This window comes from Mustelus asterias, chromosome 14, assembly GCF_964213995.1.
Source record: "Mustelus asterias chromosome 14, sMusAst1.hap1.1, whole genome shotgun sequence".
NCBI classification, from domain to species: domain Eukaryota; kingdom Metazoa; phylum Chordata; class Chondrichthyes; order Carcharhiniformes; family Triakidae; genus Mustelus; species Mustelus asterias.
Window position 1 is genome coordinate 97336188 of NC_135814.1, and position 26257 is coordinate 97362444.

Consider the following 26257-nt stretch of genomic DNA (forward strand, 5'->3'; position numbering starts at 1 on the left):
TGGCCGGAATCTTACCACCGTTCACGCCGGCGGGATTTTCCCATCCCGCCGCAGTGAACGGAGATTTGGCTGGCCGCCAAATTCTCCGACCTCGCTGCAGCCGGAAGGTGGCGTGAACGGCCAGTAAGATTGCGTCCAACGGGTGGAATTTTCCACGAGCAGGATCTTCCAACTCCCACTGAAGTCAACTGACTTTTGAATGGCTCGCTGCATTTTACAGCCCCCCCCCCCCCCCCCCCCCCCTCTGTGACTGGGCCCAATAAGTTTCAGCCCAATATATATATGTATTACATAGTGAGTCTTACAAACTCAAACTTAGAAGAAAACTTCATGTGGAAACTTCACAAACAGCTTGAATATCACTTGCAAGTTTTAATTCTTCTTCCCAAACCGTGAAAGTGCAGATCGAGGAACTGACCCAGATACAATGCCATGTTGACCAGGGACACAAGTCATGCATTGTTTTGCTTTTACAAAAAAAAACTTGCAATGAAAGCTCACAGTTTATCATGCTTTCTCCCCCGCAGAACAGCTCATCGTTAACATGTCACTTCCTGAGAGCGCACTCAAGAATCCTAGGGCAGGCTCCATACAGATGTTGTCCTTCCAGCCTTGAGGCAACTCATTGCAGTCTCTCCCTGCTTGCCCCCATTATCTCCGCTGCTCCTCAGATAAGCGCGTCTAAAAGCAGTTTAAATTTAACCATGACAGCATTCACTGCTGCGACATTGGCGTGACTGCATGCTCTCTCAGGATAAAGATATCAAATGTGACTCATTCCTCTTTTGTTTCGCTGCGGCCAACAAAAAAAAAATGCAGATGATTTGAAAGAGTCAGGCAAATGGTCGTGACTGCGACGGAAAATTGGATTTCATGGTGCGTTTTCTAATGCCTGCGCAGCTAGGAAGAAACCTAACAGGGGTGAAAAGGTAACAGAGAAATGTCTGATGGTCCTCAAGGTAGCATCATGCTTTTTTTCTGGCCTCCCTCCGGTTTGCAGTGGAACCTAAATCAGATGTTGATATCACAGCTGTGGTATATGCTTGGTGGTTTATGATATTGGTTGCCTTGTCCATAGGGTGGCATGGTGGCACAGTGGATAGCATTGCTGCCTCACAGCGCCAGGGACCCGGGTTCGACTCCCGGCTTGGATTACTGTCCATGTGGAGTCTGCACATTCTCCATGTGTCTGCGTGGGTTTCCTCCGGGTGCTCCGGTTTCCTCCCACAGTCTAATGATGTGCTGGTTAGGTGCATCGGTCATGTTAAATTCTCCCTCAGTATACCGGAACAGGCACCGGAGTGTGACGGCTCGGGTATTTTCACAGTAACTTCATTGCTGTGTCAATGTAAGCCTACTTGTGACACTAAGAAAAAAACTTTAAAAAACTTAGGCACCTCGATGCATGCAGGCAGCATCTCCAAACCTCCAGTCAGAACCTTTTTCTTATGAACGGGTGTATATAATATTTAATGTTGGGGTACACAGAGATTTTCCAGAGGTCCTGGTGACATTAATTCCAAGATGCCATCTAATTTTTTTCAATTGGTTCCTGCCAACCAGATTGACAAATTTAAGTTTAAGTTTATTTAAGTTTATTTTACTGGTGTCACAAGTAGACTTACATTACCACTGCAATTAAGTTACCTTGAAAATCCCCTTGTCACCATATTCTGGCGCCTGTTCGGGTGCACTGAAGGGGAATTTAGCATGGCCAATGCACCGAACCACCGTCTTTCAGACAGTGGGAGGAAACTGGAGCACCCAGACAAAATCCATGCAGACAGAGAGAGAACGTGCAGACTCCACACAGATAGTGACTCAAGCCAGGAATCAAAGCCGGGAATCGAAGCTGGGTCCCTGGCACTGTGAGACAGCAGTGCTAACTACTGTGCCACCATGCTGCCCAGGGATGGAGAGGTGGGGGGGCAGCGGCGGCTCACCCTTGAACAAGCTTCTGGTCACCGTCCTAATGTCTCCTTCAATTGACCCAGTGTCAATTCTGGTTGGTTTTGCTCCAATCAGTGAAATGCGCATTTAACTTTTAAAGTTGGGATATAAATACAAGTTGCTATTATATGGTATTGCAAACAGGCATTTACACCAGCAAGCTGAGTGGGATAACATGCCGACAACAATTTCAGCTGCAGACAAACACAATATTTCATTACTTGGATTGCAGGAAGTAAAATGAAGAGCGCAAATACACAGAAGGATGAGGTGTCCAAGCTTCCCCACGTCAGATTTTTTTGACACAGATTTGCCACATTTCCCAAAATTGTTGGCGTTCTCTGTGATCCTGCTCCTCAAAGTCAAGAGTAATTTAAGAAGTAAGGCAGAACAATGTGGATGCTGGAAATCTGAAACAGTAAAAGAAAATGCTGGAAATGCTCAACAAATCTGACAGCACCTAGAGAGAGAGAAATAGAGTTAACATTTCGGGTCAAACGACACTGCATCGGAACATTTTGATGAAGGATCAGATGCCAGAATCATTCTGATAAAATGTCACTGACTTGAAGCTTTACCACTCTTCCTCTCTCCTTACACGCTGCCTGACCTGCTGAGTACTTCCTGCAATTTCCGTTTTCAGTCCAAGAAGAAAGCAGTTGCCTCAACCTACAATACAACTCTGCGGAGTCCCAGACATTCTATCTGAACCTCATCCCAGATATAGAAGGCTTGGTTACCAATCCTTAATTGGTACCCGAATTAATGAATGTATTGTTTTGTCAAGCTTGGTTTCATAACTCTTCTTTAATTCATCCCAATATGTTGAACGAAATAGGATTCCGCAGGATCTGATTCCCTTTGGCAGCAAGGCATGAAGGAACCCATCAAGGTTTCCCTTGCATACCAGTTGATTGCAAGGACCATTTGCGCTCCCCTTGATTGAACTCATACTTCACCACATGGGAGCATTCCTGCTCTGATCTATGTGGTTGAGAACTCCTCAGGTTATGCATGAATTACAGAGCGGGACTAACACAAGATGCAGCCACTTATAAGGGAGGGTTGGGAGGCTGGGAACATCAAGGAGAACACCGGAACTCAGACTGGGAGGGGTGGGGGAGAATTTAATCCATGCTCAAACGAGCTCTATGGGTGAAGTGGGATGGTGGGGGGTTGCAAGGAAGAAGAAAAGTAGCAGAAAACACATGTCCTGCTCGCTCCCACCCCAATAGTGCTTGTGCCCAGAACAGAAATAGGAAGTTGTGGCCTATTCTCAAATAGACAATGATCACTCTGCACCAAGGGACGGCACGGTGGCACAGTGGTTAGCTCTGCTGCCTCGCAGCGCCAAGGACCCGGTTTCGATTCCCGCCTTGGGTCACTGTCTGTGCGGAGTTTGCACGTTCTCCCCGTGTCTGCGTGGGTTTCCTCCGGGTGCTCCGGTTTCCTCCCACACTCCAGAGATGTGCGGGTTAGGCAGATTGCCCCTTAGTGTGAGGGGGACTAGCAGGGTAAATACAGGGCAAGGGCTGGGTGGGATTGTGGTCGTGCAGACTCGATGGGCCGAATGGCCTCCTTCTGCACTTTATATGATATGATTTTATGATTTTGCACTACCTTGTTTGATAACTTGATGTTTCTACCTCATCGAACCAAAAGAGCCTCCTCCAGAACCTATATTAAAAAAAACTAAACATTTCCTTTCCTTTCCCTCATCCAGCTATTACTGTTCACAAACCTGGGGGGCGCAGATGTTGCCGGGGGGGGGGGGGGGTTAAAAGTATTTTTGACTTCAATAAAGCAATAGTTTAACAAAGGCTGTTCTTTCTCTGACTGCCACCTTAAAGTCTGGGCCCTGGGAGGTATCGATGCTCACATAATCAGTGAATGTTTGATTTTTTTTTAAATGTGGCCGGACATGGTGATGCTCTTCCTTGGCAACTCAAATCACCCAAATCACTAGAATTTAGTGGTGCCCAGCCAAGTAAATTTGGCCAAAGTATGGCTATTTTTGTCAATATTAAATTCTCAGGAGTATTGCGTAGAATTACATAGAATCTAATAGCACAGAAACAGGCCGTTCATGGGGTGGCACAGTGGTTAGCACCTCTGCCTCACAGCCATGATGTGGAGATGCCGGCGTTGGAATGGGGTAAGCACAGTAAGAAGTCTCACAACGCCAGGTTAAAGTCCAACGGGTTTATTTGGCAGCCCTAACTTTTGAGTACTCACCTGATGAAGGAGCCTGAGACTCCGAAAGTTAGTGCTGCCAAATAAACCTGTTGGACTTTAACCTGGTGTTGTGAGACTTCTTACTGTGCCTCACAGCACCAGGGGACCCAGGTTCAATTCCGGCCTCGGGTCACAGACAGTACCCCCGACAAGCCCGGCACTCCTTCAGGACTGCACACTTTTGTGTTCAAGTCTCCGGTGTGGGACTTGAACCCACAACCCTTCGACGCAGAGGCAGTTCGTCCTACCAACTGAGCCATGGCTGGTACTTTAGGGTAGGAGCAGAGACAGGAAATGTTGCAGAGCTGGAAGTATGGAGTCTTTGGCACAGAGAGGATATGGGATCTGAAAAACAAAGGAAGATTAGGAAACGGGGGTCAAAAGAATGAAAGGAGAGGTTCAGAAAAATGTTAACCAAAGAGTTGTTATGATGTGGAGTGTACCAACCAAAAGAGTGGGGGAGGTAGGATCTACAGTAGCTCTTAAAAGGGTAAAGGATAAACAATGGTCCATGTCAGGTACAGTGGTCTCTTCCCGTGCTGCATAGTTACACGATTCTACCCTGCATCGTTAAATGCACAATGGTTAGCACTGCTGCCTCACAGCGCCAGGGACCGGGTTCGATTCCCGGCTTGGATCACTGTCAGTGCGCAGTCTGCACATTCTCCCCATGTCTGCGTGGGTTTCCTCCGGTTTCCTCTCCACAGTCTGAAAGACGTGCTGGCTGGGGTGCATTGGCCGTGCTAAAATTCTCACTCAGTGTCCCCGAACAGGCGCCGGAGTGTGGCGACTGGGGGATTTTCACAGTGACTTCATTGCAGTGTTAATGTAAGTCGACTTGTGACACTAATAAATAAACTTAAACTCAATGTGATTAACATTAACACTGAATTAAATACAGAGTGCTGAGGGACAGCGACCAAAGGCTTGGTCAAAGAGTTAGATTATAAGGAGAATCTTAACAGAGGAGGCAATAAATAAAAATCTGTGGAAGAAAACAGAAGCCTTTGTGATGTGATTATCAAAACGGTTGCTGAAAATTCCATTTACAGACCATAAGACAAATGAAGAAATACTTGAAATAGCAAGATCAAAAAGAACTCTAAAAGGTGACATCCAGAAAAGAAAACATCAGTATTTTGACCTCTCGATCAGAGCTGAAAGGCTCCAAAGTTCTCTTCTAAAGGGCAGCAGAAAGAGGGGTTGACCTAGGCACGGCTGAGTGACTGATGTCACAGAGTAGTTGCAGACAAGCTGCGGCGGATGCGTGAGGATGGCAGAAGTCAAACAAATGTAACATACCATGACAGCGGACCTTGTAGGAGGAGGAGCTACAAGCAGGACAAGACGTGACTAGAGGAGAGGAAGAGAAAGAGAAAGAGAGAGATGAGGAGATACGGAGAGAATTCAAGAGCTTCAGTCCAAGGTGGCAGAAGGGATGACTGCGAAGCATGGGCTGAAAGGAGAAGAATGCACGATGAGCTGGAACTAGAGGAGTGCAGAGGGTTGATGAGAATCTTGGAGGGTTGTAGTACTGGAAGAGTTTACAAAGATCATAAGAAATAGGGACAGGAATAGGCCATTCAGCCCTTTGAGCCTGCTCTGCCATTTAATAAGATCATGGCTGATCTAACACTCACTAAATCCGCTTTCCTGCTTTATCTCCATAACCCTTAATTCCCCAACTGATTGAAAACCTATCAATATCAGCCTTGAAAATGTTCAAAGACTCGGCCTCCAGAGCTTCCTGGCATAAAGAATTCCAAAGATTCACCACTCTTTGAGAGAAGAAATTCTTCCTCAAATCCATCTTATACGAGCACCCCTTATTCGGCGGTTATGTCCTCTGGTCCTACACTCTCCCATGAGTAGAAATATCCTCCCAACATTGACCCTGTCTAACCTTCTTATATGTTTCAATCATATCACCTCGCTTCTGAACCCCAAGGAGTACAGACCCAATCTGTTCCTATTTCTTATGATCTTTGTAAACTCTTCCAGTACTACAACCCTCCAAGATTCTCATCAACCCTCTGCATTCCTCTAGTTCCAGCTCATCGTGCATTCTTCTCCTTTCAGCCCACGCTTCGCAGTCATCTCTTCTGCCACCTTGGACTGAAGCTCTTGAATTCTCTCCGTATCTCCTCAGATAGCAGTCCCTCCACACCCAGGATCATCCTAGTAAACCTCCTCTGAACTGTCTCCAATGATAAGAGCGGCACGGTGGCACAGTGGTTAGCACTGCTGCCTCACAGCACCAGGGAGCCGGGTTCAATTCTGGCCTCGGGTCACTGTCTGTGTGTAGTTTGAACATTCTCCCCGTGTCTCTGTGGGTTTCCTAAGAGTACTCCAGTTTCCTCCCACACTCCAAAGATGTGCAGGTTAGGTTGATGGGTCATGCTAAATTGACCCCAGTATCAGATTAGCAGGGTAAATATGTGGGGTTACGGGAATAGGGCCTGGGAGGGATTGTGGTCAGTGCAGACTCGATAGGTCAAAGGCCTCCTTCTGCACTGTAGGGATTCTATGAATATATCTTTCCTTAAATAAGTGGACCAAAACTGTAGACGGTATTTTAAATCATAGCATCATGGAATCCTTACAGTGCAGAAAGAGACCATTCAGCCCAATGATTCTGCACTGACTCTTAACCAGACTTACCCAGCCACTCCAAATATTTACCCCATTAATCCACCTAACCTATATATCTTGGGCACTAAGGGGCAATTTAGCATAACCAACCCACCTAACCTGAACATCTTTGGACGGTGGGAGGAAACCAGAGCACCCGGAGGAAACCCACGCCGACACGGGGAGAACGTGCAAACTCCACACAGACAGTCACCCAAGGCTGGAATTGAACCCGGGTCCCTGGCGCTGTGAGGCAGCAGTGCTAACCCACTGTGCCACCGTGAGAGAGGGAGGGGCCAGGCCATGATCATTTAAAAATTGAAGAGAAGATGCACATGATTCTGCTTTAGGCTAATGGTGGCAATTTTTAAAGTTTAACAGCGATAAATACATCAGTTTTCTCTCATTTAGTCTCCTTACAAAATCTCCCCAGTCCTGACGGTAATAGTGAGAAACTAATCTCAAGAGGGGAGTGTGGCCAACTAACCCATGATCAATCGGACCATGGTTTCTAAAGGTAAGACTAAAACATTCCCAAACTTTTGTTTGTGGCAAACCAGAATTACAGAAATATTTAAATGTTTCGATCTATTTCATCTTCTGAAACTTTGGCATTCACATCTGATCTGGAAACCCACAGAGACGCGGGGAGAACGTGCAAACTACACGCAGAAGGGGGTCTTTCAGCCCATCGAGCCTGTACCGACAACAATCCCACCCAGGCCCTATCTGTGTAACCCCACGTATTTACCCTGCTAATCCCCCTGACACTAAGGGGCAATTTAGCATAGAAACCCTACAGTGCACAAAGAGGCCATTCGGCCCATCGAGTCTGCACCGGCAACAATCCCACCCAGGCCCTATCCCCTTAACCCACATATTTACCCCGCTAATCCCTCTAACCTACACATCCCGGGACACTAAGGGGCAATTTGGCATGGCCAATGCACCTAACCTGCACATCTTCGGAGTGTGGGAGGGAACCCACGCAGACATGGGGAGAACATACAAACTTCACACAGACAGTCACCCAAGGCCGGAATTGAACCCGGGTCCCTGGCGCTGTGAGGCAGCAGTGCTAACCACTGTGCCACCGTGCCATCTGCTGATGGCAACCAGGAGCGGCCTATATTATTGTAGAATCAAGCCTCCCTACCTGTTGCTTCTATGAAAAATATTTCAAATTTCCTCCCTGCACCCAAACCTTTCATCCCCAGACGACTGTCCAGGAATCTATTGCAAATAGGGAGAGCTGGCAAAGAGAAAGCTGACCTAATTTAATAATAAAATGATGAACAAACCTTCATTTAAAACATGCCGCAGGCCCCAAATTTAAATTGCAAGTCTTTTTACTCCTTCCTGTTTTTAATCTGAAGGCTTCGGTCCATTCAGAATGGATGCTCCTGAATTTTTATTATAAAACCTGCCAATTTCTATTTAATAAGTAATAGGACAGCACTGATTGAGAAAAAGAAATATTGCTCTCAAGCATCGACATTGAGACTGCCCCGGGCTTTCTGCTGAAGTTGATGCATTGACTACTGATTCCAATGCAGGAGCAAATCTCCAACACGGCAGAGTATGGATTCTTCGCCCTGAAACGTGTGTCACCTTGCCTTCCCTCCTCTTACCAACATTGCCACTCCTGTCCCACCTCCTATCCCCGCCACCAAACCACTGTCGCTCCCCCACACACCAGCTAACACCACGCCTTTCCCCCACACACCAGCCAAAAAAAAAGATAGTTTCAAGAGCAACAACGACCTCGGAGCACCTCACTTGAGCAGGCCGCCTTAATGTTGTCAGTAGGTCGTTCAACCAGCCCAGCAAACTAATGGTAGCTCTCACTAGATGTCCATTTTTCCAGGGGGCAGGTGGGGCATGCCCATTGCACTTGGGAGTCTGCTAACGCCGGCCCTCGTGGTTTGCCTAAGCTCGGGTCGAGTAATGGATAAAGGTCACCAAGGAGGTTAAACCGAGGCTTTATCCGATGCAATTTTTTTCAAATGTTTTCATCTCGGCCTTTTAGCTAAGATGAAGCATCAGATCAAGCCCGGGAAGGGGTGCAAGTCGTCACCATGTCAGCTTGGATCTTGTTTGATCGAGCCCAAGATGGGATGCAATGTTTTGTCTTGTCAGCTTGGATCTGGTTTGTCCCTCATGTGGGGGACCATGATCGGACTTCATTTGAATTGGCTTTTTTGATTATAAGTAAAGTATTGGATGGTGCAAAAATTAACAATGTTCGGAACATACTTTCAAGATGGCGGAAGTGAATAGTTGTGAGATTAGAAGTTTAAAAATGTGATTTTACAACTATCCACCCATTTTCTTGGCTTTTAATTGGGAAATATGTCATATGTGGCACAGAAGGAAGGACAGGGTAACAAACATTTGTGGCAACCTTTTGTATTTAGAAGTAATTGGACATAAACATAAGCACGTCTGGGTCTGAGCACTGGGTATGCAAACAAAGAACAAAAGAAGGAGAGAACTTGCACTTATACAGTGCTTTCTATGACCTCCAGAAGTCCCAAAGTGATTCACAGCCAATGAATTACTTTTGAAGTGCAATCACTGTTGGAATGTGCAGAAATATATCAGGTATCCTGGGTATTCACATGTACAGGTCTTGAACACATCCATAAGCCTAATACCAGATGTGTTTACGTACGTGTAGCTTTTAAACACAATCAATCTCAAGGCTGCCACACATTAACATTTTGTGTAAAGCACGAAGAACCCAGCCTGGGCACTGAGCTTGTACAAGCCCAGCAAGCAAATCCATTGCGGTGTCCGGCCTGTGCCAATCTGACGTGCAAACATGCCCAGCTTTGCTGCCATCGTGCATGGACAGAAATACCATCACAAACCATACACCCCCACCGTCACTAACAACCACCCCATCCGGTACGGTTGAGTGCGTGCACAAATGCATCAACTTGGTCATTTCCTGAGTCCCGACAGGTTTTCAAAATTCCTCCTCGTAAAGTCCTCGCGCATTCCTCTAGACTCGCAGATGATTTTTCAATTGTCGGCTTTACTTGAGCGAGATTTTCCTTTGAGGGGAGGTGCAGGTAGAGAGCAGTGGTTGGCGTGACGGGGTTCGGTGGGGGGGGGTGATGTTGTCAAGGAAACATGAGGGACAGTAGATCAAAATGGAATTATGGATTAATGGGAGCAGGTAAACAACCTTGGTGCGTTCCTTTGGAAAGGGGAGAAGCGAAGGGTTCTTGGAGAGGAAATTGGTTGCAGACGCAGGAAACAAGTATGGCTGCTCCTGAGTGGGGCCAGTGGCCGCGACGTTGGTCTGCAGCATACAGCTGTTACTTCCAGGCAAAATGTGTGTGGTTAAGAACAGAGAGGAAGGTCAAATCCTGATCATTAAGGAAATAAAAGCATTTTATGTGAGAAGCAAGGGCCTCCTTTATGACACAGTATTCATTTCACTTGCACTGGCCCCATCCTGGTACTGTTTATTCAATGCCACTCAACTTACAATGGAACGGAGGTCGGTTCAACAGGAAAGAATGAAAATACTTTACAAGAAATCCCCGACCAGACAACGAGCAGAGGAATGCGTAAACCACTCCTAAGTGTCTTTGCCTCTGTGCCTGCTCTGTGAAGTGGTGGAAACAACAGGTCAGAAATTCTGCAGCTGGAGATAAACAGACACTTATCATAGTGGCGCTGGCCTGCAGTGGCACAAAACGTATTTATTTTAAATCCACATTCACTGCAATCTTATCAACAGCCTTTACACAAACAGTGGCTGCATAAGAGGGCCAACCCAACGCTCAAACACAAAAAAAGAACACCCAGAATAAATACTTCTCCTATAACGACCGCGTACAAGATTATTATTGTGATACGCCGGTGATAATGAAGAACGCCGACGCATTTTAAACATTTGTTTAGGCGTGAAATCCTTCCTGACATATCTTCTAGAAGCTTCAGACATCAACGTCTTTAGCCATTAGGAAGAAAATCTCATCAGTTCTCCATGCAATCCTGAAACCATTATCCATTGGAGTTACCAGATTCGAGGTGCTGCTCTTAATGCGCTCAATTAACCCTTTGGAGTACAAATACGCCTTTCATGTCTCTCAAAACGCACCTCAGAGCCACAAGAGAGGAGACCCAATGTTTTGGGATGTAAGGTTGTGGGGATGAGGGTGGCGGTGGGGAGGGGAGGCGACCGGTTCAATTTTCTCCCAACTCTCGTTAATTGCGTTCATTATGAAAGGTAGCTTCCACGGACTTTCTTATAAAAACTAAAAGCAAGAGTAAGCCATTCAGCCCTTCGAGCCTCCTGATTCCCCCCTTCCCCACATATCCCTTGATCCCATTAGCCCCAAGAGCTATATCTAATTTCTTCTTGTATTCACACAATGTTTTGGCCTCAACTACTTTCTGTGGTAGTGAATTCCACAGATTCACCACTCTCTGGGGTGAAGAAATTTTTCCTCACTTCAGGTCTAAAAGGTTTATCCCTTAACCCTCATACTATGACCCCCTAGTTCTGGACTCCCCCTCCATTTGGAACATTCTTTCTGAATGTACCCTGTCCTACCCTGTTAGAGTTTTATAAGTTTCTATGGGATACCCTCTCATTATTAGCCAAAATGGAACCTTTGGTAGGTAGTGAACACAATCATGTCAGCCATGGGTAGCTCTCAGGCTTCTCATTCAGAGGGCTGTGGGGATGTCAACCCTATTCCAAAGGCTCTATCACAAAACCTAGGCTAACACTCCAATGCCGTAGTGAGGGAGCCCTACACAGTTGGAGGCGCTACGTTTTAGATGAGATAAAAAAAAACAATGCCTTATCTCCCCTCTCCAGTAAGTTGTACAAAAGATCTCACGAGACTGTTTGGAAGAAGAGAATGAGAGTTCTTCCTGATGCACTGGCCAAAGGATAACATGGCCAGTGATTTTCAACAGAGATTTGGATAAGCAACTGAGGGGCAAACAATTGCAGGGCTACGAGGAAAGGGCAGGGGAGCGGAATAAGTTAAATTGCTCTGGCGATGAGCTAGCACAGACCTGGTGGGCCAAATAGCCTCCTTTAGTGCTTTAAGCATTCTATGATACCATGATTGTCTCACTGTGGGACGTTGCCATGTGCAATTTGGCTACCACCTTGGGTCCTTGCTCTGTGCCTATTAGATGCTGCGTAGCTGGCGGCTTAACCTTTATCCTACAACAGTGACTAGAGTTCAATAGTAATTCATTGATGCACTGGGACATCCAGAGGTCGTGAAAGGCATCCTGTAACAGAAAGCTTTTCTTTTTCTTTTCACTAAACTGCTTTCTTTGAAGGTGTCCAGGTTCATATCCTGATGATCAAGTGTTCAACGTCAAATATTTCCAAAACATTAGCTGGAAGGCTGGAGAGTGGCACGGTGGTACAGTGGTTAGCGCAGCTGCCTCACAGCCCCAGAGACCCGGGTTCGATTCCAGCCTTGGGTCACTGTCTGTGTGGAGTTTGCATGTTCTCCCCATGTCTGCGTGGGTTTCGCCCGGGTGCTCCGGTTTCCTCCCACAGTCCAAAGATGTGCGGGTTAGGTGCATTGGCCTTGTTAAAATTTAGGGGAGGCAATGGCCTAGTGGTATTATGGCTGGACTGTTCATCCAGAAACTCAGCTAATGTTCTGGGGACCCGGGTTCGAATCCCGCCAGGACAGAAATCGAGTTCAATAAAACAAAATCTGGAATTTAGAATCCACTGATGAGCATTAACCCATTGTCGATTGTCGTAAAGACCCATCTGGTTCACTAATATTCTTTAGGGAAGGAAATCTGCCGCCCTTACCTGGTCTGGCTTACATGTGACTGCGGAGTCACAGCAATGCGGTTGACTCTCAACTGCCCTCGGACAACTAGGGATGGGCAATAAATGCTGGCCAGCCAGTGATGCCCATGTCCCATGAATAAATAAAAAAACAAGAAATTGTCCCTTAGTGTCCAAAGATGTGGGTTCAGTGGGGTAGCCATGGTAAATGCACAGGGTTATGGGGATAGGAGGGGGGAAACGGGCTCTTTCGGTGTGTCGGTATAGACTTGATAGCCCGAATGGCCTCCTTCTGCACTGTAGGGATTCTATGGTTCTAAGGGAACTGAGTACAACTGGTTGTGGGAGTTGCATATCCTTCAAGTCATGTGTAGAGGCTAGGGAAGACTTGGAACAGAGAAGGTTAAGTGGAGATTTAATGAAAATATTTTGATAGTGAAGAGAGAGAAACTGCTTCCATTGGCAGGAGGATTGATAAACAAAACCAATTTCAGGTGACTGGTATAGGGTCCAATGGGGAGATGAAGGGCTTTATTTTTCATGCAGTGAGTTGTTACAATCTGGAATACACTGTCTGAAAAAGATTGGTGGAAGCAGATTCCATACTAACTTTCAGAAGGCAATTGTGTAAATATTTGAAAAGGAAACATTGGCAGGGACACTGGGAATGAGCGGGGAGTGTGGGACTAACTAGACAGCTCTTTTCAAGAGCTGCCACTAGGCAGGATAAGCCAAATAACCTCCTCCTGTGCTGCGGGATTCTCTAACATTCTCATCACAGAGCTCACGTCTGAACAGGCTGCCCTTGTTTGTGAAACCACGCGAGGTAGCAAGCCAGCATGTACCATCAGAACATCTGAAGCTCAGCCGACAAGCTCTTCAGTTAAAACTTCGAAGGGAAAATGAAAAACCGTGACAGGAAGAGCTGCTCTTGTTTCTATGGAACCAGAGCAGGTAGGAACACGGAAGCCATTCGGCCCACCGTGTCTGTGCTCTCTCTTTTCTCAAGTAACTTCTCAAGTGCCAACGCTGGTCTGACAAATTCCAGGAGGTTTCATCTCCACATTGGTCACAACAACAGCCCACCGCCTTTTCAGTCCAGCCGGAAAGTCCAAGGACCCTTCACGTCCTGAATGACAATCCACAATAATCCAGTCAAAAAGACTTTCTTCCAATTTCCAATAATCTTCTAACCAATAAACAAATGGACACCATGGAAATAAATAAAAATGACACCATGATTTTTCTCCCAGATTGCTCTCAGCAGCGTCCAGAGATTAATCTTTAATTACTGAAGACTCCAAGACAGTCCAGAACAGTTGGTAACCAGAAAGTAATCATCTCTAATCCCACAGTTCTGTTCTCCCTCCAAAACTCTGTCACTTCCCACACCACAAATATTTATCTACTTCACTGATTTTTCAATAAGTGAAACAGCATTTCCCTATTCACTTCATCAAAAGCCTTCATTAATTTTAAAATGCGCTCATAAATATTCTTGGAGACGTTTTTGCTCAAAACTTTCCAATAGATTTACCCTGAACTCATCGAATGGTGGAGCAGGTTGGAGGGGCTGAATGGCCTACTGCTATGTTCCTTACAATAGCTAACCTTCGCTGGTGAATCCTTAGTTCGTGTTCTCCATGACTGAAACGATGTTTGATGCAGAGACCCTCATAACATTTAAGAAGTATTTAGATGTGCAATTACAATGTTTAAAGTTTTATTTATTAGTTACAAGTTGGTTTACATTAACATCGCAATGAAGTCACTGTGAAAATCCCCTAGTTGCCACACTCTGGCGTTGGTTCAGGAGAATTTAGCACGGCCAATCCACCTAACCAGCTCGTCTTTGGAGTGTGGGAGGAAACCGGAGCACCCGGAGGAAACCCACGCAGAAACAGGGAGAATGTGCAGACTCCACACAGACAGTGACCCAAGCCAGGAATCGAACCCGGGTCCCTGGCACTGTGAGGCAGCAATGCTAACCACCGTGCCATGCTAGGGTATACAAGAAAAACTTTTTTACACAGAGGGTGGTGGGGGTTTGGAATTTGCTGCCTGAGTTGGTGGTGGAAGCAGGCCCTAAACTCGTTTAAAAAGTACCTGGATCTGCACCTTAAGTGCTATGGGCCACGTGCAGGAAGATGAGATTAGAAAGGGCATCTGGGTCGGCATGGACAAGATGGGCCAAATGACCCCCTTCTATGCTGCATCATTTCTATGGTTCTATCCGGACCTTGTATTCTGATGGGCTTCCCCAGAGAAATATGGGCGTCTGCTCATGTCCTTGCCGTCAAAGACGGAGCTCCTTGCAAACTGGAGTAGCCAGGTAGGAAAATAAATCATTTGAATGAAGAAAGAAAGAATAGACCAAATGAGAGGGGTTTGGGAATCCTTTATGTAGTGACAGCCTATCAACAAGCATGTCACCAGAACAACAGCAGATAATCCTATTGTGTTCACTCTGCTGCCAACCTTCATTCCTGTGCCAAATAGTTTGCCATGGGGACCCCCACATTCAAGAACTTTAAATCCACTCAGGTTCAGTCACTTTAACGATTCACATCAATTGGACCCAGTATCCAACAACATCTCCACGCCGGCATCCAAATGACCCATGGTAAACAGAAAATAAAAGGAAATGAACAGAGAAACTAAAAGAACAGGCTCGCTCCGCTGGGCACCTGTCCAGCTTGCTTTATTTGTAGTGAAAGCTCCTGTTGATCCCCATGGAACTGTTTCACTTCTGAACTCTCTCAAAATTTGACTGCACGGCTCTCCATTATCCAACCCCATTGCTGCTCGATCCATCACGGCTCACATCATTTGCTACAGGAATGGAATGGAAGCAGTTTATAGATTGGTGCTGCAACCTCCTGTTTGCAAAACCCGGCCTACCATGCCCAATGCTGTAATCAGCTTGAGGAGAGTGTGGAGTATCCTTCAGATAGGATACAATTCATGCAAGGGAACTCAGAAATGCTGCTCATTTTTCAGACAAGAGTCAGATCTCTGTGAAGGAAATTTCTTGTGCATGGAACTGGCTGATTTATGAGTAAAACTGGTGTGTTTTAAGGATTAACTAATGTTATTTTTACAGCTGTGTATACTCAGTTGGGTCAGACTAGCAGTTTTGGAAAAACATAAATGCAGCGATGCGTTTGGTAAAAATTGCAACCCTTCCAAGTGGCTAGATTTCAACGAGAACTTTGCCAATCTACATATCCCTGAAGATGTGTAGGTTCGCTGGACTGGACATGCTAAATTATCCCTGAGTGTCCCAAGATGGGACGTGGGCGGCATGGTGGCACAGCGGTTAGCACTGCTGTCTCACAGTGCCAGGGACCCGGGTTCAATTCCCGGCTTGGGTCGCTGTCTGTGTGGAGTTTGCACATTCTCCCCGTGTCTGCGTGGGTTTCCTTCAGGTGCTCTGGTTTCCACCCACTGTCCGAAAGGTGTGCTGGTTAGGTGCATTGACCCCAACAGGCGCCGGAGTGTGGCAACTAGGGGAATTTCACAGTAACTTCATTGCAGTATTAATGTAAACCTTACTTGTGACTTTAAGATGTTAGATTGGGGGGGGGGGGATTAACAGGGTGCATATGTTGAGCTACAGGGATAGGACATAGGTGGGATGCTGTCGGAGAGAGTCGGTGTAGACTCGGTGGGCAGGGTGGCCTCCTTCTGCACTGTGGGGAGTCTAGGATTCTATATCAGCTAATCATCAAGCTTGATGTTGTTCATTTCAGCCAATTAGAAATAGTGTGGCATTCATTCTTTCCCTGCCGCGGATGGATTTATTGCAAAAAACGCCCATTTTACACTATGTACAAGACCACAACTTGTATAAATACACATGTGGTAAATGTGATGTTTGAAGACTAATGAAGCTTAAGAATTTCCCAGTAACCATCTGTAGTGACATTATGTAGGCGTTTACGAAGACTAATTCGTTTCGTTGTAAATAGCAAAACCATGAAATTTGTTTTAGCAGATGATTTTGCAACATACACCGTACAGGGAGCCTCTTCACAAGCATATCTACAGCATCACAGAGCAGCGAGCAGATAAAATTTGCACTCTATCGAGTGCATTGTGTTATGCTTGGAGAAAATCCATACGGGATCCCCGCACTTTGTTAATGCTCAGAGCTGGATAAGCGGTTTCACTATGTCACAGTTGTAGATTTATCAGCAAATAACTAACTGCAAATGCGAGAGAATGTTTACATATATAAAGGGAAATGAATGGCCGGCAGTGTGTTCAAAGCTAAATTCAAACCAAGCAGTTTCGATAACCCCAAGGATAAAACCTACGTGGCTTGTGATCAATAAAATGCTTGAGTTTCGAATACTACATGGGAAGGCGATGGCCTAGTGGTATTATCGCTAGACTATTAATCCAGAAACTCAGCTAATGTTCTGGGTATCCAGGTTCAAATCCCGCCACAGCAAATGATGGAATTTGAATTCAATAAAATATATCCAGAATTAAGAATCTGCTGATGACCATGAAACCATTGTCGATTGTCAGAAAAACCCATCTGGTTCACTAATGTCCTTCAGGGAAGGAAATCTGCCGCCTTTACCTGGTCTGGCCTACATGTGACTCCAGAGCCACAGTAATGTGGTTGACTTTCAACTGCCTTCGGGCAACTAAGGATAGACAATAAATGCTGGCCCAGCCAGCGATGCCCATGTCCCACGAATGAATAGAAAAACACCACTGTCTTAAATTCACTCCCAACTTACTTTATTTGAGGTAATATGCCCGAAATAGTTTTTTGGGGGGAAAAATACTTAGTTGAACCAGCATTGAAAGACTTTGTTCCATTAAGTAGGAGGACACTGCTTTGATCATATGCTCTGCTCAACTAGAGATACATGCCAAGGCCATGGCTTAACCATCATCCTGGGGAGGGAGCCAGGGCTTGGTTGGGGGGATGGGTAAATGAGCAGGTCTGGAATTGTTGCTTACAGCTTCCAGCATCCAGCCAAGTCTGGATGAAGGGTGCCTACCAACTTAATACCACAGTCCATAGTAGACTTGGTAGTCTTGTTGATAGGCAGGGCAGCAATTAACCTCAGCACCCGTGTGCTGGAGAGGAAAGGGAAAAAGGAAAGACTTGCATCTACACAGACCCTTGCATGGCCTCAGGGGGGCCAAAACACACTATATCCACTTAGGTGCTTTTGAGGTAATCATCAGAAACCTGACAGCCAGTTTACGCAGAGTAAGGTCCCAAGTGGCACAGTGGTTAGCACTGCTGCCTCACAGCACCAGAGACCCAGGTTCAATTCCAGCCTCAGATCACTGTCTGTGTGGAGTCTGCACGTTCTCCCCGTGTCGATGTGGGTTTCCTCCGGATGCTCCGGTTTCCTCCCACAGCCCAAACATGTATGGTGAGTGCAGAGAAGGTTTACCAGGATGTTGCCTCGTATGGAGGGTCTTAGCTATGAGGAGAGATTGGGTAAACTGGGATTGTTCTCCCTGGAAAGACGGAGAATGAGGGGAGATCTAATAGAGGTGTACAAGATTATGAAGGGGATAGATAGTGTGAACGGTGGGAAGCTTTTTCCCAGATCAGAAGTGACAATCACGAGGGGTCACAAGCTCAAGGTGAGAGGGGCGAAGTATAACTCAGATATTAGAGGGATGCCAGGTAGGGTGATGGAGGTGGACACGCTGACATCGTTTAAGACTGAGCTGGATAGTCACATGAGCAGCCTGGGAATGGAGGGATACAAACAATTGGTCTAGTTGGACCAAGGAGCGGCACCGGCTTGGGGGGCCAAAGGGCCTGTTTCCTCTGCTGTACTGTTCTTTGTTCTATGTATAGATTAGGTTGATTGGTCAGCTAAATTGACCGTAATAACAGGGGGATTAGCAGAGTAAATATGTGGTGTTACGGGAATAGGACCTGGGTGGTCGGTGCAGACTCGGTGGGCCGAATGGCCTCCTTCTGCACTGTAGGGATTCTATGAAAAGCAGCAATGTGATAAATGACCAGATAACCCAATTCTTTTAAAGTGAAGGTGAGGGATAAACATTGGTCATGGGCGCAGAGAGAACACTCCTGCTCTCTTCCAAATAGTGCCACGAGGTATTTCTGTCCACCTGAACAGTCTGTTTTGTTTGTATAGCACTCAAGAAACAATACTTTTCACTGTATCCCAGTACACGTGAAAATAATAAATCAAATCAAGAAGCAAATCTCACCATTCACCATAGTTTTACAGCAAGTCAAATAAAAATTGGGGCATATGCATTGGGTTACAATGGAAGCTTAAATATTATATACAAACTTTAATTTTTTTTATTATTTTAAAAATCTATGGAACTTTTATCAAGGAATGGAGAATTTTGAAACTGCATGAAAATAAAATTATCCTTTTCAAGGGCAGGGAGGTTGTTCATCAGTAATTATCAGTGTTAAAAATCCAATACATCTCTTATGATACAAGATAAAATTTTAAAATGCTTTTATACTGAGATGGACGACATGGTGGCACAGTGGTTAGCACTGCTGCCTCACAGCTCCAGGGACCCGGGTTCGATTCCCGGCTTGGGTCGCTGTCTGTGCGGAGTCTGCGCGTTGTCCCCGTGGATTTCTTCCGGGTGCTCCGGTTTCCTCCCACAGTCCAAAGATATGCAGGTTAGGTGGACTGGCCATGCTAAATTGCCCCTTAGTGTCAGGGGGATGAGCAGGGTAAATGGATGGGGTTATGGGAATAGGGCGTGGGTGGGATTGTGGTCGGTACAGACTCGATGGGCCGATTGGCCTCCTTCTGCACTGTTGGATTCTATGTAGTTCACATCTATTCAGTGATTTCACATTGCTTTGCACCTGCTAGGACTTCAGCAGCCCACTCTTTGGAAGAGCAGGGAATCACTGACAGCAACTATTAAATTTCCAAATGTAACTGCGTATGTGCAGTTGCCAGGAGTTACTGTCAGTTTCACAGACTAATGAAGAACACTATTCGTTTTGCTGTCAATATACAATGGCAGAATTCGAGATAGTTAACAGACATACCATGGGTAATTTCAACCTAACACTCCAGCAGGAATCCTGCAGGAATGTGTGGAATGCTTGACTTGCATCCCATTCAATGATTTTAATGGCGGGTGAGATCAGATAGGATGCAAAACTCAATTTGGTCAGTTTTGTGGCAGGCAGAATAGGTTAACATTTCTCCCAGTGCCTCTCTGTGGTTCATTCATCAATTTTTAAAGAAAAACTAAAGTCAAAAATTTTCTTTGAAACCAATATTGAATTGGAGGATCGTGGGATTATATTCATTGGAGTTTAGGAGGTTGAGGGGAGATCTGATAGAAACTTACAAGATAATGAACGGCTTAGATAGGATGGACGTAGGGAAGTTGTTTCCATTAACAGGGGAGACTAGGACGCGGGGGCACAGCCTTAGAATAAAAGGGAGTCACTTTAGAACAGAGATGAGGAGAAATTTCTTCAGCCAGAGAGTGGTGGGTCTGTGGAATTCATTGCCACAGAGGGCTGTGGAGGCCGAGACGTTGAGCGTCTTCAAGACAGAAATTGATAAATTCTTGATTTCTCGAGGAATTAAGGGCTATGGGGAGAGAGCGGGTAAATGGAGTTGAAATCAACCATGATTGAATGGTGGAGTGGACTCGATGGGCCGAATGGCCTTACTTCCGCTCCTATGTCTTATGGTCTTATGGAATCATCATCAAGGGCGTGAACGCACTGGAGGGGGTGCAGAGGAGATTCACCAGGATGTTGCCTGGGATGGAACATTTAAGTTATGAAGAGAGGTTGGAAAGCTTGGGTTGTTTTCATTGGAGCAGGGAAGACTGAGGGGTGACCTGATTGAGGTGTTGAAGATTATGAGGGGTATGGACAAAGTGGATAGGGAGCAGCTGTTCCCCGAGTGGAAGAGTCAGTTACGAGGGGACACAAGTTAAAAGTGAAGGGCAGGAGGTTTAGGGGGGAATTGGAGGAAAAACTTTTTTAGCCAGAGAGTGGTGACGATCTGGAATGCGCTGCCTGGGAGGGTGGTGGAGGCGGAATGCCTCACATCCTTTAAAAAGTACCTGGATGAGTACTTGGCACGCCATAACATTCAAAGCTATGGGCCAACTGCTGCAAGTGGGATTAGGTAGGCAGGTCAGGGCCTTTCATGCAGACTCGATGGGCCAAAGGGCCTCTTCTGCACTGTAGTATTCTGTGATCATCCCTTGACTCCAATGTGTCACAGATCATTGCAATTCTGGGAGCTAAGGTGAGATAGTGGGTGGGATTCTCCCAAGCACCTCCCGGTGGATTTGATTTGATTTATTGTTGTCACAAGTATTGGGATACAGTGAAAAGTACTGTTTCTCGCGCACTATGCAGGCAAAGCTTACCATTCATAGAGTACATAGCGTGCTATACAGACAAAGCATACTGTTCATCCAGAAAAGGAAAAGGAGAGGGTGCAGAATATAGTGTTGCAGTTACAGGTAGGGCGTAAAGAAAGATCAACTTAATGCGAGGTAGGTCCATTCAAAAGTCTGATGGCAGCAGGGAAGAAACTATTCTCGAGTCGGTTGGTACATGATTTCAGACTTGTTTATCTTTTCCCCGAAGGAAGAAGGTGGAAGAGAGTATGTCTGGGGTGCGTGGGGTTCTTGATTATGCTGGCTGCTTTTCCCGAGAGCAGGATGTGTAGACGGAGTCAATGATGGGAAGCTGGTTTGCGTGATGGACTGGGCTTCGTTCACAACCCTTTGTAGTTTCTTGCAGTGTCGTTCAGAGCAGGAGCCATACCAAGCTAAGATATATCTGGAAAGGATGCTTTCTATGGTTATAAAGCAGAGGTTGATCCCCCCTCATCTGTAAAAGGTGTGTGAGAAGTGGTGTGACCTGCTCTTCAGCAACTCCTCGTGGTGAAATAAAAGAACTCTCTGACACTCTCATCAACACGTAACAATTTATTTATCTAACTAACAGTGAACAAATTAACTAGACGATTAACAAACCGAATAAATCCCTTCTAACTATTAACTATTCACAAATAAAACAAGATTCTAATGGTATGCTGTTCAAATATACAATTCCCACTCATTAACAAAAAATAGAATTTAGTCACTCTCTAAATTACAACCAGGTTTTGTGTCTTCCGGAATATTTTGGGCCTTCTCTGTTGATTCTTCTGTCTGGAACTTCTTTGGTTCCTTTGCTATCTAGATGGTGCTTTCTCTAAGACATAGACGAAGCTATGAGAGCCAGTGATTCTCTCTCTCTCCTGAGAGAGAGAGAGAAAGAGAACTCAGAGCTGTTAGTTCTGGAAGATGCTCTCCTCAGTTTGTCCCCCGCCCCCTTTTTTTTTATACCCGCGATACATAATCAATATTTCCCACAATAGGATTGGTCCTAGGTTGACAAAACCATCAGATTTATATTTAATAGGTTTTTGGTATCTAAGTGCCAGATTCAAATTGATTGGCTAAATTCAAAAGCCTGGCAGGCACGATGGGAGAAATGGCAAGAGGACCAGAAATGGGTTTCACACCGATGTGAATTTACAGCGGGATGAGTTGCTGGTTCCCACCACGGCAGGTCGGAGAACCCACCAGAGGACGGTGTGAACCGTATTTGCATCCCATTAATGGGATGCAGAAGATGGCCTGAATCCGCCCCCCCCCCCCTGTGCCAGATTCTCCACGGTGCCAGTGAGCAAACACCCCGTTCATAAAACAGGACGTACAGATGTCGGGCTTCACCTGAAGAATGCTTGGGGCTGCCTCCAGAGCTCAGGATGGAGACCACCCACAACCATGGACCCTGGGAACACCACAGCAGTTGGTCGGGGGATTCATCTGCGGGTGGACCTCCCGGATTCGGAGTCCTGGAGGGGGTCCATCTTCCAGCCTCAGAAAGATCCTGGTGGTCCATCTTCATTCATTTTCAGGAGGTCCATCTTCTGGTCTCAAAGTGCTCCCGGAGATCAATCTACATTTTCAGGTGGTCCACCTCCTTTCCTCAATGGGAGTCAGCGATGTCGAGCGCCTTTTCATAGAAACCATAGAACCCTACAGTGCAGAAGGAGGCCATTCGGCCCATCAAGTCTGCACCAACCACAACCCTACCCAGGCCCTATCCCCATAACCCCATGCATTTATCCTGTTAGCCCCCCTGACACTAAGGGGCAATTTGGCATGGCCAATCCACCTAACCTGCACATCTTTGGCCTGTGGGAGGAAACAGGTGGACCCGGAGGAAACCCACGCAGACACGGGGAGAACGTGCAAACTCCACACAGACAGTGACTCAAGCCGGGAATCAAACCAGGGTCCCTGGCGCTGTGAGGCAGCAGTGATAACCACTGTGCCACCCAATCTGGCACCTCAACAGGATGGCGGGCTACACCCCACCACGGAGAACAGAGTGAATCACCCGGGTCCAGAATTAGTGAGGTCGGGGACGGAGGATTTGGCAATTATTCACGCACGCCACCGCGGCGGGAAACATTCCATGCTCCTGTCCACGCCATGGCGCCTGGTCTCAAGCTGAGAGAAATCTGCTCAGTTTTTCTCATCTACCACTGTGGGGCAGTACAGTGGCTGGCACTGCTGCCTCACAGTGCCAGGGACCTGGATTCAATTCTGGCCTCTGGTGACTGTCTGTGTGAAGTTTGCACATTCTCCCCGTGTCTGCGTGGGTTTCCTCTGGGTGCTCCGGTTTGCTCCCACAGTCCAAAGATGTGCGGGTTAGGTTGATTGGCCATGCTAAATTGCCCCTTAATGTCAGTGGAAACTAGGAGGGCAAATATGGTGGGTTACGGAAATAGGGCCTGAATGGGATTGTGGCCGGTGCAGACTCGATGGGCCGAATGGCCTCCTTCTGTACTGTACGGGTTCTATGAATCGAATATTAACCTGCCATAGTCTTACAGATAAGTGGAATTAAAAATGAAAGCCTAAGTGCAATACTGGCCAATGCACATCTGGGGGCAGCACAGTGGCACTGCTGTCTCACAGGGCCAGGGACCCGGGTTCGATTCCGGCCTCAGGTCACTGTCTGTGTGGAGCTGGCATGTTCTCCCCGTGTTTGCGTGGGTTTCCTCCGGGTGCTCCGGTTTCCTCCCACAGTCCAAAAGATGTGCCAGTTAGGGTGCATTGGCCATGCTAAATTCTCCCTCAGTGTAACCCAAACAGGAGCCGGAGTGTGGCAACGAGGGCATTTTCACAGTAACTTCATTGCAGTGTGAATGTAAGCCTACTTGTGACTAATAAATAAACTTTAAACTTTGACGAAGGCAGATTTATAAACCCTGCAGGTACACAGCCTGAATGAGACAGGAACTAACTGCTGGCTGATAGGTTTATTACAAAGACTACCGGATGGCACAGAAGCAGCAAAGTTATTTTCCAGTTTTCGGAACACTTTAAGACCAAGGGAGGCAGCGAAGTGGGAAGAAGCATTTTTCGAATGGTTGAGGCAGCACCGCAGTATGAGTAGAGAAATGTAAACATTAAACATTCCTCAGCCCAGGCGATTCTGTAAGCAAACATGGCATCGACAAACAGCATTACGTGTTCCTGCAGAAGTTATCCCGCTGTGCTCCAGAGGGTTGCACACATCAGTCTCATTAGTGTTGCTTACCTGGCATGGTCTCCATTAAGTCCTGGGCTCTAAAGGTTAAACAGATCCTGAAGAGCTTAACAGCCTAAATAAACACATCTTGGAGTTGATACCGTGCATTTCCAGCTCCACCCAACCCACAGCCCCCTCAGGTCTTGGCTTACCACTGCGACCGGTTTGACAGTCAGGCTCCGGTTAGGGGCTTCATCAGATTGAGAGGCACCTGGTTGGAACAGGGCAGGTGGGACCAGCGCTGGGTCGCTGCTTCTTCGCACCATGAGTGGTGTGTCTGTGGTGAACAAAAGACAGGGGTCAGACAAGGGCACAGCACCTAAGCGCACCCCTAATTAAGACAACTGAATGCCCCTTTCCCAAACAGCCTCACATTTTAAAAAAAAAACCTGCCTCAAATAAAAACAGAAGGTGCTGGAAATACTCAACAGGTCTGGCTGCATCTGTATGAGATAAAAATCGTAGGATCCCTACAGCGCAGGAGGTGGCCATTCGGCCCATCGAACCCGCACTGACAACAATACTGACTAGGCCCTATCCCTGTAATCCCGTGCATTTACCCCTGCTAATTCCACCTGACACTAAGGGGCAATTTAGCATGGCCAGTCCACCTCACCTGCACATCTTTGGAGTGCGGGAGGAAACCCACGCAGACACGGGAGAGCGTGCAAACGCCACACAATCACCCGAGGCCGGGTTCCTGGCACTGTGAGGCAGCAGCGCTACACACTGTGCCAACAATTAACCTTTCGGGTTGCTGACCTTTCACCTGAACAAGGGAATAGTCAGAGGGATACTGCATACACTCGTGAATTTTTGAAACCGACATTTTAGGCAAAGGAGTTGCTGGCTTTTGACACGGGTCATGTTTTTGAGGGGTTGACATGCGGCTTAATTTAAGCGCGAGTGAAATCCAAAAAAAAAAAATCACAATGAAATAAAGTAAAAACCAACGACAATACTAAAAGAATACGTTTTACATAGCGGACATTTATTTATAACATTACGAATCACACACGTCATCCATCGGTAAAATCTAAAGATTCCCATGTGCACATTTAAAGTAATAAATGGTAGTAATTACCGTTAAGTAATTAATAATTGCAATATGGTTTGTTGTTCATAATCTGGTCACTTTAATAATTTGAAAAAATATAAATAAAACTTGAATGTGTAAACATTTTAGATAATTATCTTATTTTCATTACATTCCAATCATTACCATCCCCGGCAGTCCCCGATATCTTTAAGCTTCAAGCCAACAGAAACGACTGTCGACTTTTACACAAAGTATGCAAAAAATTACAATATTTTAGCCCAATGATTATGGTGTTGAATTTTTCATGAGACCAACTTTCACATAAGTACACACGGTAAGTAAGACAAATGAGGAAGGGCGAAAAAGGAAAACAAGGCAGAACTTACGATAGTGCGGAAGATGGCGAACAGAATAATGAAACAAGAGGCGGCCGAAAGCAAAAACACGGGAAACCAAGATTGAGGGGGTTATTTTCCCCGTCCCGCCTGCCACGGGAATCGTAGTGGGCAGGAGGGGGAGTGGGGAGGGGGAGTGGGGAGGGGGAGTGGGGAGGGGGAGTGGGGAGGGGGAGGGGGGAGGGGGGAGGGGAGTGGGGAGGGGGAGTGGGGAGGGGGAGTGGGAGTGGGGAGGGGGAGGGGGAGTGGGGAGGGGGAGTGGGGAGGGGGAGTGGGGAGGGGAGGGGGAGTGGGGAGGGGAGGGGGAGTGGGGAGGGGGAGTGGGGAGTGGGAAGGGGGAGTGGGGAGGGGAGTGGGAAGGGGGAGTGGGGAGGGGGAGTGGGGAGGGGGAGTGGGGAGGGGGAGTGGGGAGGGGGAGTGGGGAGGGGGAGTGGGGAGGGGGAGTGGGGAGGGGGAGTGGGGAGGGGGAGTGGGGAGGGGGAGTGGGGAGTGGGGAGGGGGAGTGGGGAGGGGGAGGGGGGAGTGGAAGGGGAGTGGGGAAGGGGAGTGGGGAAGGGAGTGGGGAAGGGGAGTGGGGAAGGGGAGTGGGG

The 26257-nt window shown here is 46.8% G+C and overlaps 1 protein-coding gene across 5 annotated transcripts in view; it reads right to left on the reverse strand.

The window, feature by feature from the left end:
* The window catches only part of LOC144503886 (partitioning defective 3 homolog B-like), a 1029287-nt gene that overhangs the window by 670002 nt on the left and 333028 nt on the right, over positions 1–26257 (reverse strand). For 4 of the 5 annotated variants that reach the window (XM_078228918.1, XM_078228917.1, XM_078228919.1 and 1 more), the window contains exon 4: positions 24386–24510. In XM_078228918.1, the coding sequence (XP_078085044.1) occupies positions 24386–24510 (125 nt within the window). Of the gene's footprint in view, positions 1–501; positions 670–24385; positions 24511–26257 lie in introns of those variants that run through there. The other variant, XM_078228921.1, reaches the window with a different exon arrangement.